General features: G+C 41.1%; 1 protein-coding gene across 1 annotated transcript in view; it reads right to left on the bottom strand.

The window, feature by feature from the left end:
• Positions 1 to 93: 93 nt before the first annotated feature.
• phactr3a (phosphatase and actin regulator 3a) overlaps positions 94 to 22694 on the bottom strand; it is a 33362-nt gene continuing 10761 nt past the window's right edge. The window contains exons 2-12 of the mRNA XM_039604333.1: positions 13388 to 13552; positions 11766 to 11933; positions 10729 to 10941; positions 8126 to 8354; positions 7633 to 7883; positions 5838 to 5991; positions 1778 to 1833; positions 1523 to 1584; positions 1280 to 1420; positions 877 to 953; positions 94 to 424 (exon numbers count right to left, since the gene is read on the bottom strand). Coding sequence (XP_039460267.1) covers positions 409 to 424; positions 877 to 953; positions 1280 to 1420; positions 1523 to 1584; positions 1778 to 1833; positions 5838 to 5991; positions 7633 to 7883; positions 8126 to 8354; positions 10729 to 10941; positions 11766 to 11933; positions 13388 to 13552 — 1532 coding nt within the window. The 3' untranslated portion in view covers positions 94 to 408. The remainder of the gene's footprint in view (positions 425 to 876; positions 954 to 1279; positions 1421 to 1522; positions 1585 to 1777; positions 1834 to 5837; positions 5992 to 7632; positions 7884 to 8125; positions 8355 to 10728; positions 10942 to 11765; positions 11934 to 13387; positions 13553 to 22694) is intronic.

Here is a 22694-nt window from a genome sequence, read left to right on the forward strand (position 1 = left end):
AACTTCTTCCCACTACACAGATTCACACCATCTTGTCAGGAGTCCATGAATTAGTACAAAAAAAAGAAAAAAAAACAATGAATGACAAGATTGTTTTGTTTTTTTAATCCTCTGCTCTTGTCCTGAGAGTCAGAGGCTCCACCAAAGTCTCTTCCACCCGCCAGTTTCCACGTTGGCACTCAGCAGTCTCCAGGACACACCAGTGCTAACATTACCATCATCGTCTCTCCCACACCCGTGACTTCATACTGATAATATGATGGTCAAGGGTGGCGGAAGATTCTTAAAAAAAGGCGCGCCGAAGACAGAAAGGCTCCGGGCTCTTTGAACTGACGCCACTGAGCAGCTTCTAGCAGCTTCAGGAAATGTCAAAGCTCAGCATTTCTTCACAGAAGAAACTCCGCACTTTCACGGTCGGTGGAACCTGGAGAGACAAACACAGAAAGAAAGGGAATAGAAATAAATGGTGAGAGCAAGAGGGTGCCTTTGTTACCAGATGCCCTTCTGTTATTGCAGCCATTAATCAGTTCTGTGGATCTATTTTTAGCACAGCCATTTACAGTGCTGAGAAGCCAGGCACGTACACTACCCTCCCTCTAGGTCACTATTACAACTCACGAGGTCTCGTGCTTTTCAAACACGATTAAGCCGAGGACACGGTGGCCTTTCATCATGCTTTGCTGCCTGGTAGTGAGAACTCTCTGGAGGACAACCTCCCCCTCCCCATTATAGAAGCACTCCCATCTATCTTTAGCTCCTGCATGCACCTCTGTATGCTCAAGGAGAGCTAAATTTAGACTGCTGCAGCTTAGAATAGAGCATCAACCCATGCATGCATGTTCTTCCAAACACAGGCAGGCGTTTCCGAATGCTGACCTCGTTAGATGTTTGCTTGAGGCATGCACTTCCATCTCGGTGCTCTTAAACTCGTTCAGCTCTTTCCGGATTGCAGCCTGTTGGGAAAAGGAAAAAAACTGCATCAGTGCATCGAGCAGCAAAGCAACAACAGGAAGAAGGAAATATATATATACATATGTATAAAATCAGGCTAAAAAGTTTAAGGAGAACAGGGGATTTTGTGAGATAAGCTGATAACAGCAACTTGCAATGCTGGATAGCCTGAGTAATAGGTCAATGGGGAATTTGGGAAAAGATGTTGGGTATTTGTGTAATCCGACTGACTTACATAGTGAAATTGATTTTGGTGATAAGTCCTGAGTGAGTGGTTGCAATAAGACATAGAGATCAACGTGATGTGACTGCACTATCTAGTACACACCTTGTCTGCTGCTGACAGACGAGTCCAGGGCTTGTCTGCTCTCCTGTCGTAGTCCTGAGCTTTAGCTACCTCCACATAGTCACTGAAGCGGATGAGGATCTTTCTGTCCCGCAGTTCATCTACTGTGGGCCGCTGGTTGAGCTGGAAGCGACAAGAAGGTGCCAAACATTTGTCACCGTCTGTTGTTTACGTTGAAGTAACCAGAGCATCAGAACAGTGTATTTAATAGAAACGGAGTCTCACCTTTCTGTTTAGCCGCTGTTTGATCTCCCTCCTCTCCTCCTGTTCTGTCTGGTCATTTCTCTCTGAGAAAGTAAAAACAGCTCCTTTAAAAATTCATAATTCAATTATAAAAAATGAAGGAAAAAGTGTACTCATGCTTTGTTTACTGTGCTGATTAGTGCACGCGCTTGATGTATTAAATACGGCATGCCTCTCTGTGAGATACTTCGTAGTGAGTGAAATATTCGGGAGTAGTTTTACGGTGTTTGAACTCACGTTTCAAAATGTTCCGACTCTCCAGCTCCTCCACATTCGGTCTCTGGCTCAGCCTCCTGCGGAGAAACACCAAAACCACGTTTTGAACCATCGTATCTTCAGATAATCTGTCCGGTCCTCTTTAAACGGGCTGCAGCTTCTTCACTGTGCGCGTTCTCGAGAGGAATCCCCTATGTTTCCATCTCGCATCCAAACCGCGGCTGTGAGACTTCAGCGGAGGCGCTCCCCACATCTGGAACAATCAGCGAAGCTAATTCTCCTTTTTTGTTGTTGTTATTATTTTGAGAAGTCTGCTAATTATTTCTCGGGTGCTGTGTGCTGCATCTCAGACGCGGTAGTACCTACTGCACAACGCCGCAGCAGTGAAGGCACTCCTCTCTACTACTCGCTACACGCGCTTTTCAACTGGGTCGTGATGGGCTGATGGGGCGCGACTCCCCCCAGTCTCCCTGGTTACTGCATGCCGAATTAGTGGAGGCGGGGCATAGCGGGCTCCCGCTAACGGCATCCCCATTGACTGTAGAAAACAGCCTCCTCCTGATGTGCGCTGGACCACTGCCACAGTCATCTCTCACCCACTTTGCTGCACCAGTTGAATTCAATTTTTTCCTATTTTTCTTTTTGTTTTTTAAATGAAGAAATATTGTTATAAGAAACAGAAATTTAATTTGTGATATAATACAATCTCTCAGTGCACTACAATGTATTTGCTGGTGCTCAAATGACTAAATTTAGGCTCCCACATGTTGACCCATCACCATCAAAGAGCCTGAAAGGTCTTCAAAGTTCAATATTTTTTGCTGCTGCTCATATTTATTATTTATACAAAGGGCTCAGCTTCAGACAGCTGCGGCACACATCACAGTGCACCTCTACAGGTGGAAAGGACAGAGAGGGTAGAGCACAGCAGGGCTCTCTTTATCCTTTTGACCAAACCAATATTTGGACTCTTTATAGTTCTTGTTCTGTAATGGATCAAAGTTAAGTCACATGGAATGAGCTGAATGCGGTTTTGTGTGTTTATCGCTGGGTAGACGGGCACTTAGCAGCCAATTAAATTGTTGTATTCTAAAAGTCTGTTAATACAATAGAAAACCACATCTGTGAGAGAACTGTTTCCACCATCCATGCACAAACTATGCAGGTCTCTGCTGCACTGTGTAATGAGCATTAAGCACAAACTCATTTTCTTTACATGCCTTTTAATTAAGGGACACAAAACTAGCAGAAAAAAAAGATAGCTGAAAAATCTGGTGTGTGATTATTTTTTTTTTCAGATGCTCTCAAATGCTGTGTTTTTACTCAACGCTGCATAGGATAATGAGTACATCCAAGCAACGAGTCTTTGTTAATTAACATGTGTGACCAGACACGGCACGTGGAGTAGCATGAGGAATTATTCAATAGCTTGGCTCCCTCGGTGAGGTCTCCTCTGAGACGTGCAATTAGAAATGGAACAAAAAACAGAAAGGTGTCTACAATGATTACAGCATTTTGTTCCATCAGAATATGAGAATCCCATCGTTATAAACACACACATGCACACATATGTATTTATTAAGCTTTACTTCATTTTTTAAATTTTAATTTGTGTGAATGCCACTATCTTAAAACCTCATCGGGGGGAAACAGCCCAACGTGCTGCTTTTCTTTGCCTCACGACTCTTCGATAAACAAAGACAAAGTGTTCCCACAGCTCCGAGGATATTACATTTTAAACACATGGAACAGGAATATCGCTTCCAATGCCCTAGTGGATGCCACCAGCCACTATATTATTGACCTGGTCGCCTTGTTGCTTAGCAACGATACTTGGTATCCTTAAGACAATACAGTCTTCCTGCACAAATTCTCTCTTCTGCCTAGTAACACAGGGGAGGGGATTTCACTACTCCACAAAGAGCCCTATGCGCTTTATGCAGAAGCTGTGGCTATTTTTAGAAACAGCCCCTTAATTATATTTTTTTTAGTCTTTGTGGGTGAGTTGAATAAATAACACATTACTGTCAAAATTGGATGCTATTTTGGTGGGCAAATGAGATTTCCTTGTAAGATGTATGAATCACGAAAGCTACATTACCCCTCTGCTCTCAAGTGAGGAGATTTTATATTTTGGGGAACCCTGAATATCCACGGATGAGGCAACACTCTGACTCATTGTAACGCTTCATCACCCACTGCTTTCTAAACGAGAAGAAGTAAGATGTTTAAAAGGGATCCCCCAGAATACTGCAGTGACGCATAAACGCCCATCGGTTTAGGGATCTCCATTAGACACTTGAGTTGAGATGTTTGCAGAAAAATGAGTTAAAATAGAAAACCTAACTATGCCTGCCGGGGGAGGAATACAAAAAAATCCAAACAATAGAAACGCCCATGTGTGGTTGACGGAGGCGCTCGATCTTTTGTTTCAGCTGCCAACTGCAACAAGGAGACGAAAATGGCCATTCCAAGCTTCCTTCATGTTTCAAGTACAGTAGCAAACCCTCCACCCCCTCCTGCTATTATTTCTGCTGCTATAACTCCCCGACATTTATGGAGAGGAGGGAGCGCATGGGGAGATGCATTATTGAACAGTGTCAGGAGCTAAGATTGGAAACAGCACAGTATGACTGCAGCACAAGTGCCAGGTGGGGCGATTCTAAAGATAGAAAGGTCATCTATCACTGACAGGATGGATGATCATTCAGCATGAGTACAGAGAGGTAGATTTTTTTCTCTGCCGCTTAACTCATATGAATTGAATTGAACCCAGATTATTCTACAAACCCAGGCAGTGCAGAGGTTCACACAAATAAGACTGCTTTGGGTATCCCCACTGATCCTTAAACCACTGATTTATGGCTGTCTGAATTCTTTACAAAATAAAATCAAGAAGGAGTAGTTCAGCAAAAGCCAGTGCTCTGTATATAAGTCTTTATGTAACAACTGCTGTGCTACAAGTGGAACTTCTCCGTCTTGAAATATAGACCCGCTTATATAAGCTACAGCCATGCTCCATCCTCACCTTTGCGTTGAGTGTTTTTGCTCGAGAATGCTTTAAACCTTTTTCCCTCTTCCCCAAATAATAATATATTTTCCTCCAGTAAATCTAAGAAAATGAGGAGGCGGGAGTATTATTAGTTCTCCCGCAGACAGACTGTAGATCTTGTTCTTTAGAAAATGTGGGTGGCACTCTGCGCTTGGCTGGGAGTTATTGCACAGCAGGTTATGCAACACTGTGCCGTGCCCCTGTTTGATACGCCTGTGTTAAAGAGCCCCAGTCTTGTGACACGAGACCTCCGCTGTTAGTCTTTGAACATCAAGTTTCTCACTTGCATTAGAAAAGAAAAGAAAGAAAAAAACAGTTGCTCTATTAATGTCCTGGCAGCGCTTTTGTACAGAGACATTTCCTGGAAGCAATGTCTGTCTGTACTCGTTGTACTCCAGAAAGCTGAAGAATGGCAGGTTTTTAAAGGCATCTAAGAATTTATGGTACATGAGATTTTTTTTATTGTGCAGAATAAATTAAATTGTTTTATTCGGTTTGACCTTGCTTGAATAGATGTACTATTACCACAATGGGCAACTTCTAAGTTTAAGAACTAAGAACATAACAAAACGTTCCAAAACTAAGAACTGACCTTTAGTAAGAAAAAAAAAGAACTACACATAAGCAATCTGAGCAGATTGTGCAAGATAAATCAAGTCTGTGCAAAAGACTCGGATAATCGAGTTAGAGCCAATGTTTATCTCACACCTCCACCTACTCTTAGCTGTTGTGTAACCGAGGCAATTAAGAATATAAGTTTACCCTGGAAAGACACTGCCCAGATGTTTTTTGGGCTTACAGTGCATTGTTACATAATGAATTACATGGAGACTGCACAACACTAATATGGAACCATGGCTTTAAAACCCCCAGCAAAGTTGGTGTTAATGAATTAAAAGATATCTTCACAAGGCAACGTACATCACCTAAACTGCTTTTTCTAAAATGACCAAGATTTTGTTGCAGATATTCTGAGAAATTAATCACTAATACTCCACAGACAGCAGTCAAAAGAATATTTCAGCTTACTTGGCGAGTTTCATCTCAATCTGCTGGCGAATTTCCTGGCGCTCCTGATCACTCCTTGCTGGGAAGATATTCCTGTCTTCCAGCTCCTGCTTGCTGGGCCTGTTTCGTAGTTTGAAAGCCAGCAACTCCTTCCTTAGCCTGCGAGGAAGTGTGCCTACAACCACGCATGCAAGCATTAAAACACAGAGCGCTGTCACTTATTTTTAAACTTTGGAGAACTTTGTAAGGGATTTCTTCCTATTCATATCCTAACAATGGCTGCCAATGGCTACTTTATCTCATCCAAACCTCCACACTAACAGACATTTGTTTACAGTGGCGTTTGGAAATATTTGGGCAGAAACTTGCTGGGTGTTTTGCTGTGTAGTATAAGACAGTGGCTTACACACGGTAAAGGTCATACTTGAAAATGAAGTGTTTAGGTATTTCTTATCACCAGTAACCAAGCCCCTCATGCACAACAGGTGAATAAGAGCAAGTGGAACAGGACATTAAGACATTACTTCAAGCATTATTCTGATGCCAAGATGAAGCTACAGAAAAAAAATAATTTTAAGACTTATTATTATTTGTTATTTTATTTGATTCTGTGAACGTCTTTATTGTCATCCTTTCTTTTTAAGCTAAAGTTGAACATGCAGCCACAACATGCACGAGCACTCTGTGGAGAGCTGTGTTTCATGTCACCTCGCTAATCTAAATCCAACATTGACTCCTCATTTAACTCAAGGCTTTTAGAGCGGTTTAGTGAAAACTTAAATCTAAAACGGCAAGCTCAAAGATACTTAAATGCCAGGTAATGGAGCTGTACAAAGTAACTAATACAGCAAGAAAACCTGTGGCCAGATGGTACGGAGGACAGTGGGTTTACAGTTGTGGTAAGAAGTTTACATACAGTCATCATTGGCATAGATTGGCATACATCTTTAATCACTTTAAACAAGAAATGGGGCCAAAAAGTACACATACAGGCTTATATACATACAAATATACCAACTAATATTTGGTTAAATGTCCCACGTGGAGATGGACCTCGTCTGGACACTTTTGCTAGCTATCAACAAGCTTCTGGCATAATTCTGATTGGATATTTCACCAGTCTTTTTGGCAGAATTGGTAGACTTCATTTAAATTGGTTGGCTTCCTTTTGTGGTTCCATATTTAAAGCATAGCTCACCACTGACAGCAGTCCCTGAGCAGGTGCTACCACCACCATGCTTGACAGCTGGCACAGTGTTCTCACCTTTACTCCTGCAGTCGTCTAGAAATGGTTCCAAGAGGTATTCCCAACTTCTATAACTCCACAATTCTCCCTCTTAAATCTGGACTTTCCTATTTCATGATCTCATGATCACTAATGATAGGTTACTAGTTAATAGGCCTTGGCTTTGTCACGTTAAGACACTGTGGAAGCACTACTTACAAAAAAATGTAAGTGACTGTATTTTTAAATTTAACCCTACATGTGTATTTTTTACCCTGTGTGGATTAGAAAAAAATGAGAAATAAATTCAAACTTGTGCACCTAATTCTTGTTTTTAAAGTGATTAAAGATGTATACTGTACAATCACTCCACTCTTAAACAACAACAATTAAAAGAAATCATTAAAAGCCTGAAATGAGCAGAACATTCGTGCCCATAATGAGTGTAAACCTACTCAAAAATCCTAAAATTGATGCAAATGTAAGACTTTCATCCTGTTGAGTGTTAATGTTTCATTTGTAAAACAAGTGCACCGTGTTCAAAACCAGAATGTACAAACTCTGCATGCACTTTTACATTGGCCAACCCACCAGAGATAACAGACTCGTTCCAGCCGTCCAAGTCGGTGGGGAGGCCTGAGGTGTTGGAGAAGCACTGGTCCAGCCGCACATTCTCCTTGTTCTCCTCTGCCTCCTTCTTGGGCCAGTCAGACCCTCCAATCCCCAAACAACTTCCCCCCAGAGACGATGTGTGTTGGTTATCCGAGCTGCAGGAGCGAGAGAGCCGTCCGTCGGAGCACCACATCCGCGGGGGTGAGCCCTGCTCACACCCATCATGGACACTGAGGATACATGGTGTGGATGTGGGCAGTGGATTTAAAAGCAATATATGAGGAAATTATAGGCCATTATCATTTAAAAGACACTATCACAGTATATTAGACGTAGACTATATTACGATGAAGTCATAAATTGACATAGTAGAATAGTGATAAACCAACAAAAGAGCTCAGTAGCAATCCAGTGTCAATGGTAAAAAGCAAAATCACATGTAAACAGCTGTATGGGTTCACTTCAGACTCACCTCTCCTGTCTGTTCTTAGAAGCGAAAGCTCTTTGCAGTTCCTCCATTATGCAGCTAGGGGGCATGGGAGGGTGTATCATATTGCCTAGATGTGGGGACCCTGAGGGGTTGGCCAGAGGCCCTCTTAGTGGCAGGGTCATTGAGGCCAGACTTTCTGTGGCCCTGGGTAGAGGCTCCTTGGGGAGGTAGGAGTTGGGCAGATGAGTAGGGAGTGATACAGGACCTGAATCTGACAAAAGAAGATAAGCAGGTTATTTAATGTCTTCTTATCTATCTTTAGCATATTATTTTATTTCTTTATTATTTGTTTATTTCTTCACATATGCTAAATACGACAAGAGAATGGCGTGTGTGAAGGAAATAAGGTTTTTGCAAGGATTTCTTGCAAAGAAATGAGATTGATATTTGTGCTCTGCAGTTTTTAAGAACCACACAGTGATGTGAAAAAGAAAGTACACTTTCTTTCAGTTCTAAGGTTTAATTTATCAGGACATAATAAAAAATTTCACCAATGGTCCTTAGCAGGCAGGTATAGTATGTTATTATTCATTTACCAAAAGCTGCACAATGCATGCATATATCCAGAAGCAGTGTGTGAAAAACCCGTTTACCTTTACTGATTGATATAAGTAGCAGCTACACATGCATTTGATTAACTGACCATCAGTAAATGTGAGCACCTCTGTTGTATGGAATTATATTTTATGTCAAAAGCACAAGTTTCAATTCAGGTGAGCATGAGAAAAAAACTGAAATTTCAATAGAGAAAAACCTCATTTTTAATTTGTTTGATATGATATGTTTACTTGACATCATCTTTTATATTTTACATTAATATACATGTGAAACTAATATAGCGTCAAAGATTAAAGCACTGGTAAGATTGGATATTTTTTAACAAATGACTGAGGTAATACAGGGTCTTGATGTCTATGACTTGTTAGCTGTTTCACTAAAGAGACATATTTCTTCAAAATTACTAAATAGTTTTTAAAACCCAAAGAAGTAATATTATCCAATATTTCAAAGAAATGAAAGATAACATACAGAAATATGTTCAAATTTGTGTTTACATTGTTTTAATGATCTCATGAACCCTCAGATTTTGACTTTGTGAAGGGGCTTGACCCCTCGGCACATCACTACTGAACAATTTCTGCCTAACTACAGGCAGAGGAGTTCAAGGTCTCCATCATCTCCACCTTGACCACCTAAAACAGCAAAATCCTACTTATACACTTCAATACGCCTTATTACTTCATTTAAAAATCTAGGACTATTACTTTTAATGCAGTATTTTAAAACTGTGGTACTGGTACTTTTAGTTAAGGTGGAGGAAAGACTGTCAAGCACATCTTCCAAAAATAGTCCATTGGTGTTTAATTGCATTGCACTGTGTTGACTCTAAAGAGTACATTCACATCACATTTACACTTATTAAAAATAAATGTCTTTGCTTGTTATCTTGCTTCAATTGTATTTACCAGCATAGAGTTCAGATAGAGATATGCTTTATACAGCTCTTACAGTGCTGTGAAAAAGTATTTGCACCCTTTCTGAATTCCTAATTTTCTTGATCGTTGGTGCACTTGAATGTTTTAGATCACCAAACAATTTTTATATTTTAATATTAGACAAAGATAACTTAAGTAAATACTAAAAATATGAGCCATACCCAGACCTGCTGAATCGAGAAATCACTTAAATAGAACCTGTCTGACAAAGTGAGTCTAAGGTCTAAAAGACCTTAAAAAGCAACCCATCATGCTGTGATCTGGAAACAGATGAGAAAGTCATTGACATCCATCAGACTGAAAAGGGTTACAATGTCATTCCTAAGGCTTTGGGATTCCACCGAGAGGCATGATCCACAAATGGAGAAAACCTGGAACAGTGGAGAACCTTCCCAGGAGTGACCAGCCTACCAAAATTACTCCAAAAGCCCATCGACAACTCATTTGGAAGGTCACAAAACAACAACAACATCTGAAGACCTGCAGGCCTCACTTGCCTCCGTTAATGTCAGTATTCATGATTCAACAATAGGAAAATAGCCAAAACTTGCAGGAGTGTGCTGAGGAGAAAACCAATGCTGCCCAAGAAGAACACAAACGCTCGTCTCACATTTGCTGAAAACATCTCGATGATCCCCCAGGACTTTTGGGAAAATATTCTGTGGACTGACAAGACAAAAGCTGAACTTTTTGAATTATTTTTTCCACTTAAATCTGGCGTGAACCTATCACAGCATTTCATAAAAAGGACATCATAACAGCAGTCAATGACTTGTTTTAATCGTTGGACGCATGAATGTGAGAGACTCATTGGTAGTTGTCACAAATGCTCGATTGCTGCAGTTCTTGCAATAAAGGTTGTTTAGGGGGCAATTATTTTTTCACACAGGCTCGGGTAGGTGTGGATAACCTTTCTCCCTTAATAAATTAAATTATCCTTTACAAACTGCATTTTGTACTTGCTCAGGGTATATTTGTCTAATATTAAAGTTTGTTCGATCATCTAAATTCTGAAATCAAGAAGAGGGTAAGTATGTTTTCACAGCACTGCATGTGGATGAAAATGACAGTTATTTACTCAGCACTCACCATCTCCAGTGCTCAGCTGGGGCAAAAGTTTTGGAGGTACTTGTGGTGGGGAAGTTCCTGGAGGAATCTCTTCCTCTGATCTCTCTTCCATCTGTTCTCCCATGTCCTGCAGTCCCTCAGGTAAATCCCCTGCAGGGTGCACCTCCTCATCTCCCTCCTCCTCCGGTAGTCGCATATTCTCCTCCACCCGTTCACAGTCTTGGAGAGGGGCGGCTACTGAAGAACGTTAAAGAAGGAGGAAAAAAAGGCATTTATTCAAAGAGTCTCAATCAAAGAGTTTCACAGCACAGAATCAATAAAATGTCATTTTAATTGATTCCAAAAGCTGGAAACAGCTCGTTTATGGACTTATGTTACAGAGCGATCATACTTAATATGTGTGGAGAAACCATGCAAACCCTCATTTACTTTGGCTAAATACAAAGTCAATGAAAATTCCTCACAGTTTCAGCCTGATTTAAACACTTGACACTTAAAATCTGCCAAAGCCTCTCTTTAAAAAATTAACAGAATGAGCTTATTTGCTGCACCAGTTCCAAACACATGCAAGCATTCACAAATTTCCTGTAGTTTTGTAATTATTCCAAGCCTGTGTGGGCTGAGCATGAAGATTAACATCCCTTTGCCTTTGCTGCCCTCTACTGGTACAAAGTGTAGAAAATGGGTGCATAAACAAGCGTCTCAGTTTCATTTGAGAAAGCCAGCACAGTGGATTACACTTGCATTGCAAAATGTTTACATCCAACTCAAGGCTTCCCTTATGATAAATACATAAACCAATAATTTAATTCTAAAGTCAACATACATTTGTGAGCTTTTGCAGGAAGGTAACAAAATAAAGTTCCTCCCTTCCTTTCGTTTTTCCCCCCAGACAGATTTCAAGCATTTTATCAAATTGCAGCAACGTTATACCATATTGATCTTTTGATGCTGGGTTAAAGACATCCAGCCACTTCACAAATCCATTTCCCCCTCATCTGTTGCTTTTGCAGTTCCATTGATTAGTTTACTCTGAGTACAGCAGAAGATTGTCCTACCTGAAGGGGGATGCTCCTCCTCAGGACCAAGGTATTCCACACTGCTTACTGTGAGGTTTGGATTCAATGGTCCCCCAAATCCTCCAAGTAAGACCGCACCATCCGAGCAGCAGCCTTGGGTGGGGGAGTTTGGGTCGTGGCATAGAAGGCCACTCGATAATGCTACATCTGTGAATGAGAATGAGACTGAATGTAGTTCATTTGTTGGAGAGATTAGTTAACCCATAAGAATACACATACATGATATGAAGCTAGGTAGAATTAGTTTTTAAGTTATTCCAAATTAGCTTTGAATTTATAGAATAACCAATCAGATTGCAGCTCTTAACTGGACATGGTGTCCAGGTGAGACCAGTTAGAGAGCAGTTATCAGCAGGATGGGCTGAAAAACACTGCAGCAGGCCTCTGATGTGACCAGCTGTGATTTCCCTAAATGACATTCACTCTTTCAGTCACCTTCATTCAACATCAGTCTCCATTACAGCAAGACCATCACATTTAGTCTTGTCTTCAGCAAATATTATGCTGCTTTTAAAAGTAGACACACAAGGTGACTCGGGATAAATCAATATTAAGGTCTGTATACTTTGAGTAAGAATAAACATTAAATGCATTTTTGCAGCAGCAGCAGCAGCAATCTGATATCGCAGCCATTACATTTTAGCCTCAAAATTTGAAGATGGTTGTCATGCAGCTATTAATTTGCCCTATACAGATTTTGCTCACTCACAGCTTATATTTTAAAACAAAATGCAATGTTTATAATCTACTTTTATTTTAAAGGAAAAGGAAAAAGAAGTTTAAAATTGTTAACTAAAATTAAAAGTGGGTATCAAAAAGTTTTTTTCAAATTTAGAAATAATAAATCAAAATATAATAAATATTAAATATTGTTTAATAAATGAAATTTTTATACATTTTGCATTTAGCTTTTGGGATTGGTTTAAGGCTGGGATGTCTACGTGACTGTAAGTAATTTGCATTTATAAAGTGTTTATAATTGTAATGTCTGCCCTGAACTTTTAACAAGCCGCTGAAAAATTCTTGTCCATATTATTAAAAAGAGACTTGAACAAATATTGAGAGTAATAAAAACGAAACTAAAATGAACGATTTTAAAAGATAAAAACTATAACTCTACTTATAAATCAATATATTCAATTATGAAAAAGTTTAAAATACTTTCTCTTGTACAGCAGGCAAAATATTCCAGCCAGATGGCTACAAGTCTTTGGGGACTCTGGTAATATGTTTTCTAATAACAACATCTGATGCTTACCACTGTGACTAACTCAATGTAAAAGTAAAAAATGGGATGTAAAAAACAGGAGATTATTGATGTGAAACACTGAAACATAGTTTAAAACATTCAACTTTGATATGTGATGTGATGCATTTTGTTCTAAGAAAAAATATTTTAATTGACATTATGTCACACCTACAGCTTTGCTCTTATAACAATCATCTGATTCAGTGAGAGTAAGATTAAAAGATATGTATCAGGTCTTTCCTTAGTATAAACCATGTCGTGCTTTTCATCTATGTGGCTTAAATTAAAAAATTTTTTTACAGGTCTCACCGTGTGCGAAACCTGGAAATACAAACACCTGTTCTCCTCTTACCTGTGGAACTCTGCTTGAGCTTCTCGTTTTTCTTTTTCCTCCACTTCCAGGGCTTGAAGATGCGCCCCAGGGTGGCCAGCTTGCTGTTACGTCGGATTGGCGGTGTGTGCACCCCAGTCACCAAGCAACCTGTCCTCAGCACCCTCTGCTGGTCCACCACATCTACTGCATGATGACAGAGGGTGGAGAGGTTTTACAGTAGGACGAAATGAGTTGAGCACGGAGTGGGTGGGGATTTGTAGGTGAATGAAACAGAAAAAAGAAGGCAAAGAAAAGTCAAAGGGGAAGAGGGGTGCAGGTGAGAGATGAAACACAGAGAGAGAGAGGGAAAGAGAGGAGCAAGGGCCCAATTAGTATGCTCACCTTAGTGAATAAACCATGATAGAGTCCAAGTGCTGTGAACAGATTGAATTAGAAAGACTAATTTGATCAAGGCACGCTCCCTGATGGCTGCTATTTCCCTGTGAATCCCCTCCCTCCCAGCCGTACGTCATGCATCAAAATAAATCTCTCTCACAGTCCAAGATATGGCAAAATATGAAAGCACAGAGACACAGACAGCCTCACAAAACTACAAAAGAAGCATTTCCCCAAAGACCAACAGGTGTGCCAGTTTTGCTCTTTTCCCAAAAACAACAATAGTATCAGATGCCTTTTAAGGCAGGGCTCATCATTTTATTGTGTCAGCATTCTTATTTCTATTACACCACTCCTGTGCTTCATGTTGATATGTCACTTGTTGTATCTCACACTGTATGTATATACCTGCAAAATGTTCCATAATGTCCAAAATACAGCTGAGATGCAGTATATTATGTTTTTTGTTACTACCCAAAATACAGACTTTTCCTAATTTAATTACATGTAAATTTTCAATGTACTTTTGTTATACAAGTACAGTCTAAAATTTTACATTTTATAAGATCTGGTCAAATGAAATGAACTTGATTGGTGTACATTCTGGCAGCACGGTGGTGCAGTGATTAGCACTGTTGCCTCATCTGGCTATGGCCTTTCTGGGTGGAGTTCTCTCTAAGCACTCCAGCTTCCTCTTGCAGTTAGTAGGATTCGGTCAATTGGTGTTTCTAAATTGACCAATAGGTGTGACTGTGAGTGTGAATGGTTTCTTTCTCTCTGTGTCAGCCCTGCGTCAGATTGGCGATTGGTCCAGGGTGTACCCCGCCTCTCACCCTATGGTAGCTGGGATTTGCTCCAGCACCCCTCGCAACCCTGATAAGGAGAAGATGAATAAGAATGGATGGATGGTGTACATTCAATTTATACCAAGCACATTTTCCTTAAAGATCGTTTATCTGGATAAATAAACCTTTGATTTTATATATTTCAGTTGCATTTAAAAAAAATGCTTCATTTGTATTTTGTACATCTGTATTTTGTCTTGATCGTCCTATAAAGACATGATACTTTAATACTATGTAGACTCTTGTCTTTTTACATTGTGTCTGAGGCTGGTGAACCACGTGCTCGTGTGTCTGTGTTGAGTTCTGCCAGAAAAAAATGATACTGAATGAAACAAACAAACAAACATCTCATTTTTAAAAGATAAAAAACAGTTTTAGAAACAAATTAAAACATATGGTAGCAATCGACACGGTCCATGACTGTAACGATTTATTTATTGTGGTAAATGAGTTGCCCCTGTTGACTGTGGCGCTTTTCGCATTCTTCGTAAAGGAAGTTTGTATTTTGAATGAACGGCGGCGGCTATGACTCATGTCTGGCAAAGTGTGGGTCTACAGATTCATGTGCGCGCATTGCTGCTGGCTTGCCTGCATTTTCTTACAAAGAGAGCCAAGAAAGCAGAAATATGCTATATGTGCTACGTGTTTAAGAGCTACATGCGTCATTGTGACAAAAATGAAGCGATATCTGCCTTCGCAATGCCGGGAGCGTTGTTCAAACAATCAGCTGAGGAGGAGGCAAGGATTTGTGATAAAGGAGGTTTGGGGGGGAAGAGGGGGGATTTGGAGAGTGGCTCAGGGTGTGATGTGGAGTACAGTGATGGAGGAGGGTGGATACAGCTGACTCTGTTTCAAGCTTCTTCTTTTTTTGCAGCCCTTGCTTCTTTCTTGAAGCACATGGGTAGGGAGAAGAAAGTGAAAAGCAGGCAGTGGTTGGGGGAAGGAAAACAGAAGAGGAGAGGCAAAATAAGGAGAATAAGAAGCAAGAAAGGACCAATAAAAAAAAGAAGAAGAAGAGAAGGAGGTTAGAAAAACAGTAAAAGAACAAATTTAAAAACTGAAAACTGAAGGAACAGGGATCGTAAAAAGGCAATGGTGAGGGACATATGAAAGAAGCAAATTTCTAGTTTGGCATCTTGTCCCTAAAAGTTCCTGGAAACAGGTCAGTTGACCATCCATCTCGGCATATCATCATCACCACTGTCACACATGCAGCGTTGCAAATGTGGCGCCGCACGCAAAATCCAGGTCAAGCTGGAAGGAAACGCACCCAGTCGCTCAGAGAGAGAGAAAAAAAAGCTTAAGAGAAGGAGAGGGGGAGTAGGAGGGGTATGTCTGCGTTAGGGGGAGAGTGTGTGTGTGTTTGAGGAGAGAGAAGAGAAGGGGAGAGGAGGTGGGGTCAGGCCCACTGCTGTTGCTATGGCGACCACATCCAGATGCTGCCGCAGCAGTGGGTGCCGAGTGGACGGGGGAGGAGCGAGTCAGGCCAAAGCAGAGGAGAGGAGGAGAGAGAAGAGGGGAGAGGAGCCCCCTATACAGACACCGCCACATCTAAAGCCAGTGGCGGCACCCAGTGCATTGTGGGTAGATGGTGAAGCCACATGGAGGACGAGATGTGTCTGCATTTTGAAAGAGGGAAGGAGATGGAGGGGAGGAGGAGAGAGGGGTGGTGGGGGGGTGGGGATTCCAGGGAGAAGAAGAGGCGAAAAGAAGAGATGGGAGGGGGGAGAGGGGGGTCTGTTGCTATACGGAAGAGCTTGCAGTAGAACCCGGCCTCGTCCAATCACGGAGCAGCTATTTATAATGCATATCAAGTAACTGTTCATTTTTCATAGAGGGGGTGGTTATTCAGGGAAAATGACAGGAGTCTGGCGAAAGCGCGAGAATTAGGTGAAAACACATGCGTGCACGTTGAGATTTCCTTTATCCGCTGAATGGGGATGCATCGAAATGTGTGTCAGATAAGCATGAATGGACGACATGCACTGTGTGGGGATGATGCGCGATTTTAATTACTATGCTAATGTAAATAGGATTTATTAAATCCATGTGTCATGCTCATGCAGGGGACCAGTCAGTCGTTTGCTGTGCGCCTGCCTTCAGCTTCAACGCGAGGCTGCACACAGTGTAATTCCAATCAGGTGCCGGCATCTCATAAACCTCCTGACCTTAGGAGTACAGGTAAATATAACCTACAAATGGTAGACTCTAAGCAGCATCAGTGAAGTCTGAACTCAGAAATGATTTAGGAGAGGAAAAAGGAAGGCAATATGATAATGTGACTTGGCAAGGAAACTAAAAAAGAGCGCTTTAGTGTGCCACTGGGGACTACACCCCACTTAACCAGCTTGTCAGCACATTCTGGAGCAAAAGATATCACCCACCACCCACCCATCCACCCACACACACACACACACACACACACACACGTATATATATACATATATATATATATATATATATATACATATATATATATATATATATACAGAAAGATAGATAGATAGATAGATAGATAGATAGATAGATAGATAGATAGATAGATAGATAGATAGATAGATAGATAGATAGATAGATAGATAGATAGAGCCCCTAGTTGAGAAGACAAGAGCGCTAACAAATAAAACACCAATTATTTTAAAATAGAAAGTCAAAAATTAAAGTGCAACTATAAATAAATCCCAAGCATTTAATCTTATGCTCTCACACTGATAACCATGAAGCAAAAGAGCAACAGTGAGCAATAAATACAACTCTGAAGCTTTTTGTGAGCTATTGAATGAAACTGATTCATTCTGGGTAGTAAGATAACATCAATGACATAGTTTCGGCAGTGAGGTTACATGAGGCAAAGCCTTGCTTTGCTAAATACACCCGATCTGCTCACTCAGTGACACTGACACAAATCAAAATAGAAGTGCACTGCACAATTAAGGCAACAGTAACTAAGAATCAAACTGTGCCGATAATAGTTTGCGTTATTTCACTGCGTTACAGCTAAGACTGCTTATTTTACAGGCAGGTGTTTAAACCTGGAATGCCAATGCTGAAAAGCCCTTAAAGTGAGGGAGAAAATAAGGTTTGTCCATCATGTTACAATTTTAAGTTACAACTCAAACAGCAAAATGTGTGTGTCTGATATTTGGGCCACAATGTTGGTCCAGACTACATCAGAATCAGAATTTTTTACCATGTATCCATCAGAAGACAGATACACTGTGCTCATAATTGGATAGACGTGGTCAGCAACAATACCCAGGTCAGCTGTTGCATTTAACTGATGCCCATTTCGGACTAAGGGACCCAAAGTATGCCAAGAAAATATCACCGAACCCATTACACAACCACCACTAGCCTGAACCGTTCATACAAGAAAGATAGATCCTTGCATTCATGTTGCTGACAGTAAATGCTGACACTACCATCTGAATGTCACAGCAGAACTCGAGGCTCATCACACCATGCAACACAGCACATGCAGCACATGTGTCACAGGTTCTATGTGTTGTGCATTCAGGGATGCTGTTCTGCATATCTTGGTTGTAATACGTGGTTATTTTTGTTATATTTGCCTTCCTATAACCTCAAAGCAGTCTAGCCATTCTTCTCTGACCTCCAACATCAACAAGAAATTTTCACCCCGAGAACTGCTGCTCACTAGAATTTTTTTCTTCTGGAAATCCCAGACATGGTTGTGCATAAAAATCCCAGTAGATCATCAGCTTCGGAAACACTCAGACTAACCTGACTAGAACCAACAACATTCAAAGTCGCTTAAATCTCTTTCTTTCCCATTTCTGATTCTCAGTTATAGCTTAAATAGGTTGTCTTGACCATGTCTACATGCATAAATGCTCCTGCCATGTGATTGGCTGTTTAAATACTTGCACTAATGAGAAGCTAAACAGGTGTACTTAAAAAAGTGTCCTTTGAGTGTACAATACAATGATTAAAATGGTAAATGGTCTGTATTTGTATAGCGCTTTACACTACATTCAGTCATCCACCCATTCACACACACGTGATGGCAAGCTGCATTGTAGCCACAGCTGCCCTGGGGTACACTGACAGAGGCGAGGCTGCTGGACACTGGCGCCACTGGGCCCTCTGACCACCACCAGTAGGCAACGGGTGAAGCGTCTTGCCCAAGAACACATTAACCGAGACTGTCGGAGCCAGGGCTCGAACTGGCAACCTTCCGATTACAAGACGAACTGCCAACTCTTGAGCCACGATCGCCCCAATACCTTAAAGGCCCAATACCTGCGCCACCAAATGCTATTCTAATTAGGAAAACTTGATAATCTGCATTTTAGTATGTTGGCATGTTTATGATTGAAACATTATGACTCTCATTAGTACACTGCTCAAAATACTGCGAACATCTCAGAACCAAATCTTTAGCATTGGTTGTCACCACACAACTATAATATATGTGAGCTTCACTGGCCTTATCACATACATCAAACCTCCCCCTTGGTGTCTATCATCCCTGCAGACCATACAGAGTCTCATTGTGAACGGACAGTGTGCCCTTGAATGGAGCACCTCCTTACCACGCCAGCTAACCTCATCGCTTTACCCCCCTGGCTTTACAACTGTGCTGCCATCTGTTTGTAGCCCCTCTGCCTCAGGGGCCCAGCCACAGTCAGGGCACACAGCTATCATCTCACAGGGAGAGAGTGAGGAGCAGAACGGCTGAAGCACCATACAATGACCAGAGTGTGAATGAGAGCGAAAGGCTGAGATCAAGAATGGCAGCGGTCAGCTATACTTAAAGAGGAAAAAAGGAAAGAATTATGAACATGTCCAGAAGATGACTCTATTCATGCTTCCCCAGGCATGCCACAGACAGATTAAAGCCTTATTTCTTAGCTCTCTTTCTTCTAAGAAACATATTTTGCGTCTACATTGACCCCTGACTCAAAGGAAATGGCACAATGTGCAGATTTACAACATCAGTATCCTCCTGATTGACCTTCAGCAGTACTAAATAATACAGTTAGAAATGATCAAAACAGCATTCTTGTTTTGCCGATAGCTTCAACAGTGAACACATTTTGCACCCCGACCACCACTAAGGACACAGAGGTCATGTCTTTGTTATCTTCTTTCCATGTTTGCCCTTTTTCCTTTTTCATACAATACACTTCATTAGAGATGACAGAGTCATCATTTCCGTAATGGAAGCCATATCTAAGAAGCAGCATTCTCATTTTTACCAACTAATAAATTATTAGCATGTTTATGCTCTACTTATTGATCCATTTTAACCCTGATAAATAAGTTCTGGCCTAAACGTTTAATTAGATAAAAGCGTCAGTCTGACGCGTATGTGGTGTACTGTAACTTGTTTGGGAATATAACTTGTGTCAGGGGAAACGGGGTATCGTGGTGTAAGGCTGCAAAGGTCAAGTCTCTAGATCATCAAAGCAATTATAGCCAAAGTGTGAAACACCAGCGTGTGGGCATCAAGCGAGCGAAATGATGTCAGTGAGTCCAGGAGCCAATAGAAAATGCCGGAGGCCCTTCTTTATTACCATATGTTAGAGCTGAGAATGGGGACTGGTGGGTGGCTTTGCTTGTAAGCCGTTGCTGCATCATCAACAAGGAACTAAGAGTTTAGTTTATTTTCACTTTCTGATGAAAGGCTGCTCCTCTGTTTTCACTGTTTCTACTTCCATCTGTTTAGATTTACACGAGCGCTATCAGGCGCACAGATGTTAGACCGAGCACAAACGTACTGGCATTTTGGTGCTGATTGCTGTAAGGTTCCCTGTCACGTCTGATTAACAATGAGTGTATGTTAATATCTATGTGACATTATATTATAAAAAAAACCCTTTGAATAAAGGTGCATTCCTTCAGTGTTAGGACTACTAAGCATAAACTCTGTCATATATCGTCTTTTCATTGTCCCACAGGAACCTTTGTCAAGTGTGATAACAAAGACTCCTAGTGACATCATCAGGGTTATGTGGGTTCAGCTTGCAGCCTCAAAAGCGATGTGTATCAGTGATGCTTAGTTCATTTTAACAGTATCTGAGACTCTGCTGTGTAGCTGAGCATTTCCAATAGAATCAGTGCACGCAGGGCTGAAAACTTTAGCACAACATTGTATCACTATAACACGCCTTTGAAACTGTGTCCCATGTTCTGAGAACACAAGCAAACGACACAACATACACTGATAAACATCAAGCTTGAATGTAATTGTTTGTAAACTGTCACTGGAGATTGAAGGTAGGAGAGAATGGAGAAACTGCAACCCAGCTACGAGCACGATTCAGTGTTTGTGGAAGAGCTTTTGCAGAGTTCAGATGCTTACATGTGGACAGAAACTAACCATAAATTCTGGAAATGGGTATCTGCAATAGAAATACCCAAAATAATCATGATAATTCCTGCAGGCACGTGCATGCGCACACGCTGAACATGTTTCCACACAGACAGTCCTCTGCATTCAAACCCCCCTCCCCCCAAAAAACAGGCTATCTTTGCCCAACTGTGAAAACCTCCATGTATCTATCGCATCCACCCAGTGGGCTGAAAATGTCCCTGCTAAAAGTGTGTTTCCTGTTGCCCACACAACAGGGGGAGCCTCAGAAAATGTCATGCCAACCTTCACTCCAGAGAACTACCAAGTAAAGGAAGAGAACCCATCCAGGTAGGCTTCACATTCATATTTAAGTTTTGGGCCACGTTCCCTATACCGATCCCAAGAAACGTCACTCTGTTCAGAAAGCTTCCCTCCAATCACGTAATGGAAGTCTTGGTTCACCCTTTGCACCTTGGGCTGCTCCTTCAGTCTACCACATTAATCTAACAAACTGGGAGATTCATATTGACTCCTTTAGCTCCTTTTATATCTTCATAAGTGCTGCTTGGAAAAGATTTTCCTCTTCACAGGGTGATGATTTAATTATAAAATTAAACTTCCCCTTCCTGCTAAATGCCTCAAATTCTCAGGCAGCCTTGTGTTTAGAAAGACTTGTGTTTAAAAAGGTCACAGTTTCAATACAGAGTAAGTCTCTCAAGTGCTTTACGCAAACTTGAACAATAACTCAAGTATCGCTTACTCAACTATTTAACACTTTTCTCCACAAAAGTTTATGCACAGGTGTGTCAGAGGAGGTGAAGTTAGTTAGCGACTCGAGCAGCAGACACAGGCGGGTGAACTTTATTGCCATTATTTCCACAGATTTGGGCTCTGTTCGTGAAAATGTAATACAAAGCATGTCGAGTGTGTCATTGAGATGGAGAAGGAGAGCCCAAAGTTTTTGTATCTGCAGTTGCTACAAGGCTGTTAGCCCGTCTCCGCTGGGCTCCCATTGCTCTGCTGGGAGGAGAGCACAAGCATGAAAGACAATGGGAGGTGCACAGAGGAACAGCACAATTCACCACTGTTAGCACTGTAATTCCCAAACACATCCCACAGCAAGGATACACGTCGCATTCGGATCCCCTCGTGTGTGTGTGTGGGATGATTTGGGCTTAAATGGAAAGCAGAACAGGGAACCACAGTATACAATATTGTCCCCAAAGCAGCAACTTCTCAAGGGAAGCACAAAACCAAATTAAACATAGAACACTTCCTACCATGTTATTGATGGGAAAGCAGGTTTACATCCCGTGTCCTGGACTTCATAAAGGGTTTCGCAGGCAAAGGATCAACAGTAGAAAAACAGCATTTTTTTGTGCCGACAGATTGTGCAGACACGAGTGAATGTGCTAACTGTCCTGTAGCCTCATTTGCCATGGACATATGGACTACTTAAACAGGCCAGACATTAAATGCATGTTCACATTTTTCATTATTCCAAGAAATAGCCATGTCAATAATCATCTCATGCATGTTATGGAAAACTATTCAAGGGCACGAGTTTAAATAAATGCATTGCCTTTTGGTTGTGAAGAGAGAGATGAGGGTATGAAATATGCACATTAAAATAATAATTAAACAGCAACCCTATAACCTTAGCAGATTAAACCTCTCCTCCTTTCTTGGTTTTTGAGAAGATTTCATGCGTTGTTTTGTTTTGCAGGCTCACCATATAGAAAGATAGTTTCTAAATTTGCTGTAATATAATACAAGAAGAAAAAAG

Source organism: Oreochromis aureus, linkage group 20 (assembly GCF_013358895.1).
Source record: "Oreochromis aureus strain Israel breed Guangdong linkage group 20, ZZ_aureus, whole genome shotgun sequence".
Taxonomy (NCBI): domain Eukaryota; kingdom Metazoa; phylum Chordata; class Actinopteri; order Cichliformes; family Cichlidae; genus Oreochromis; species Oreochromis aureus.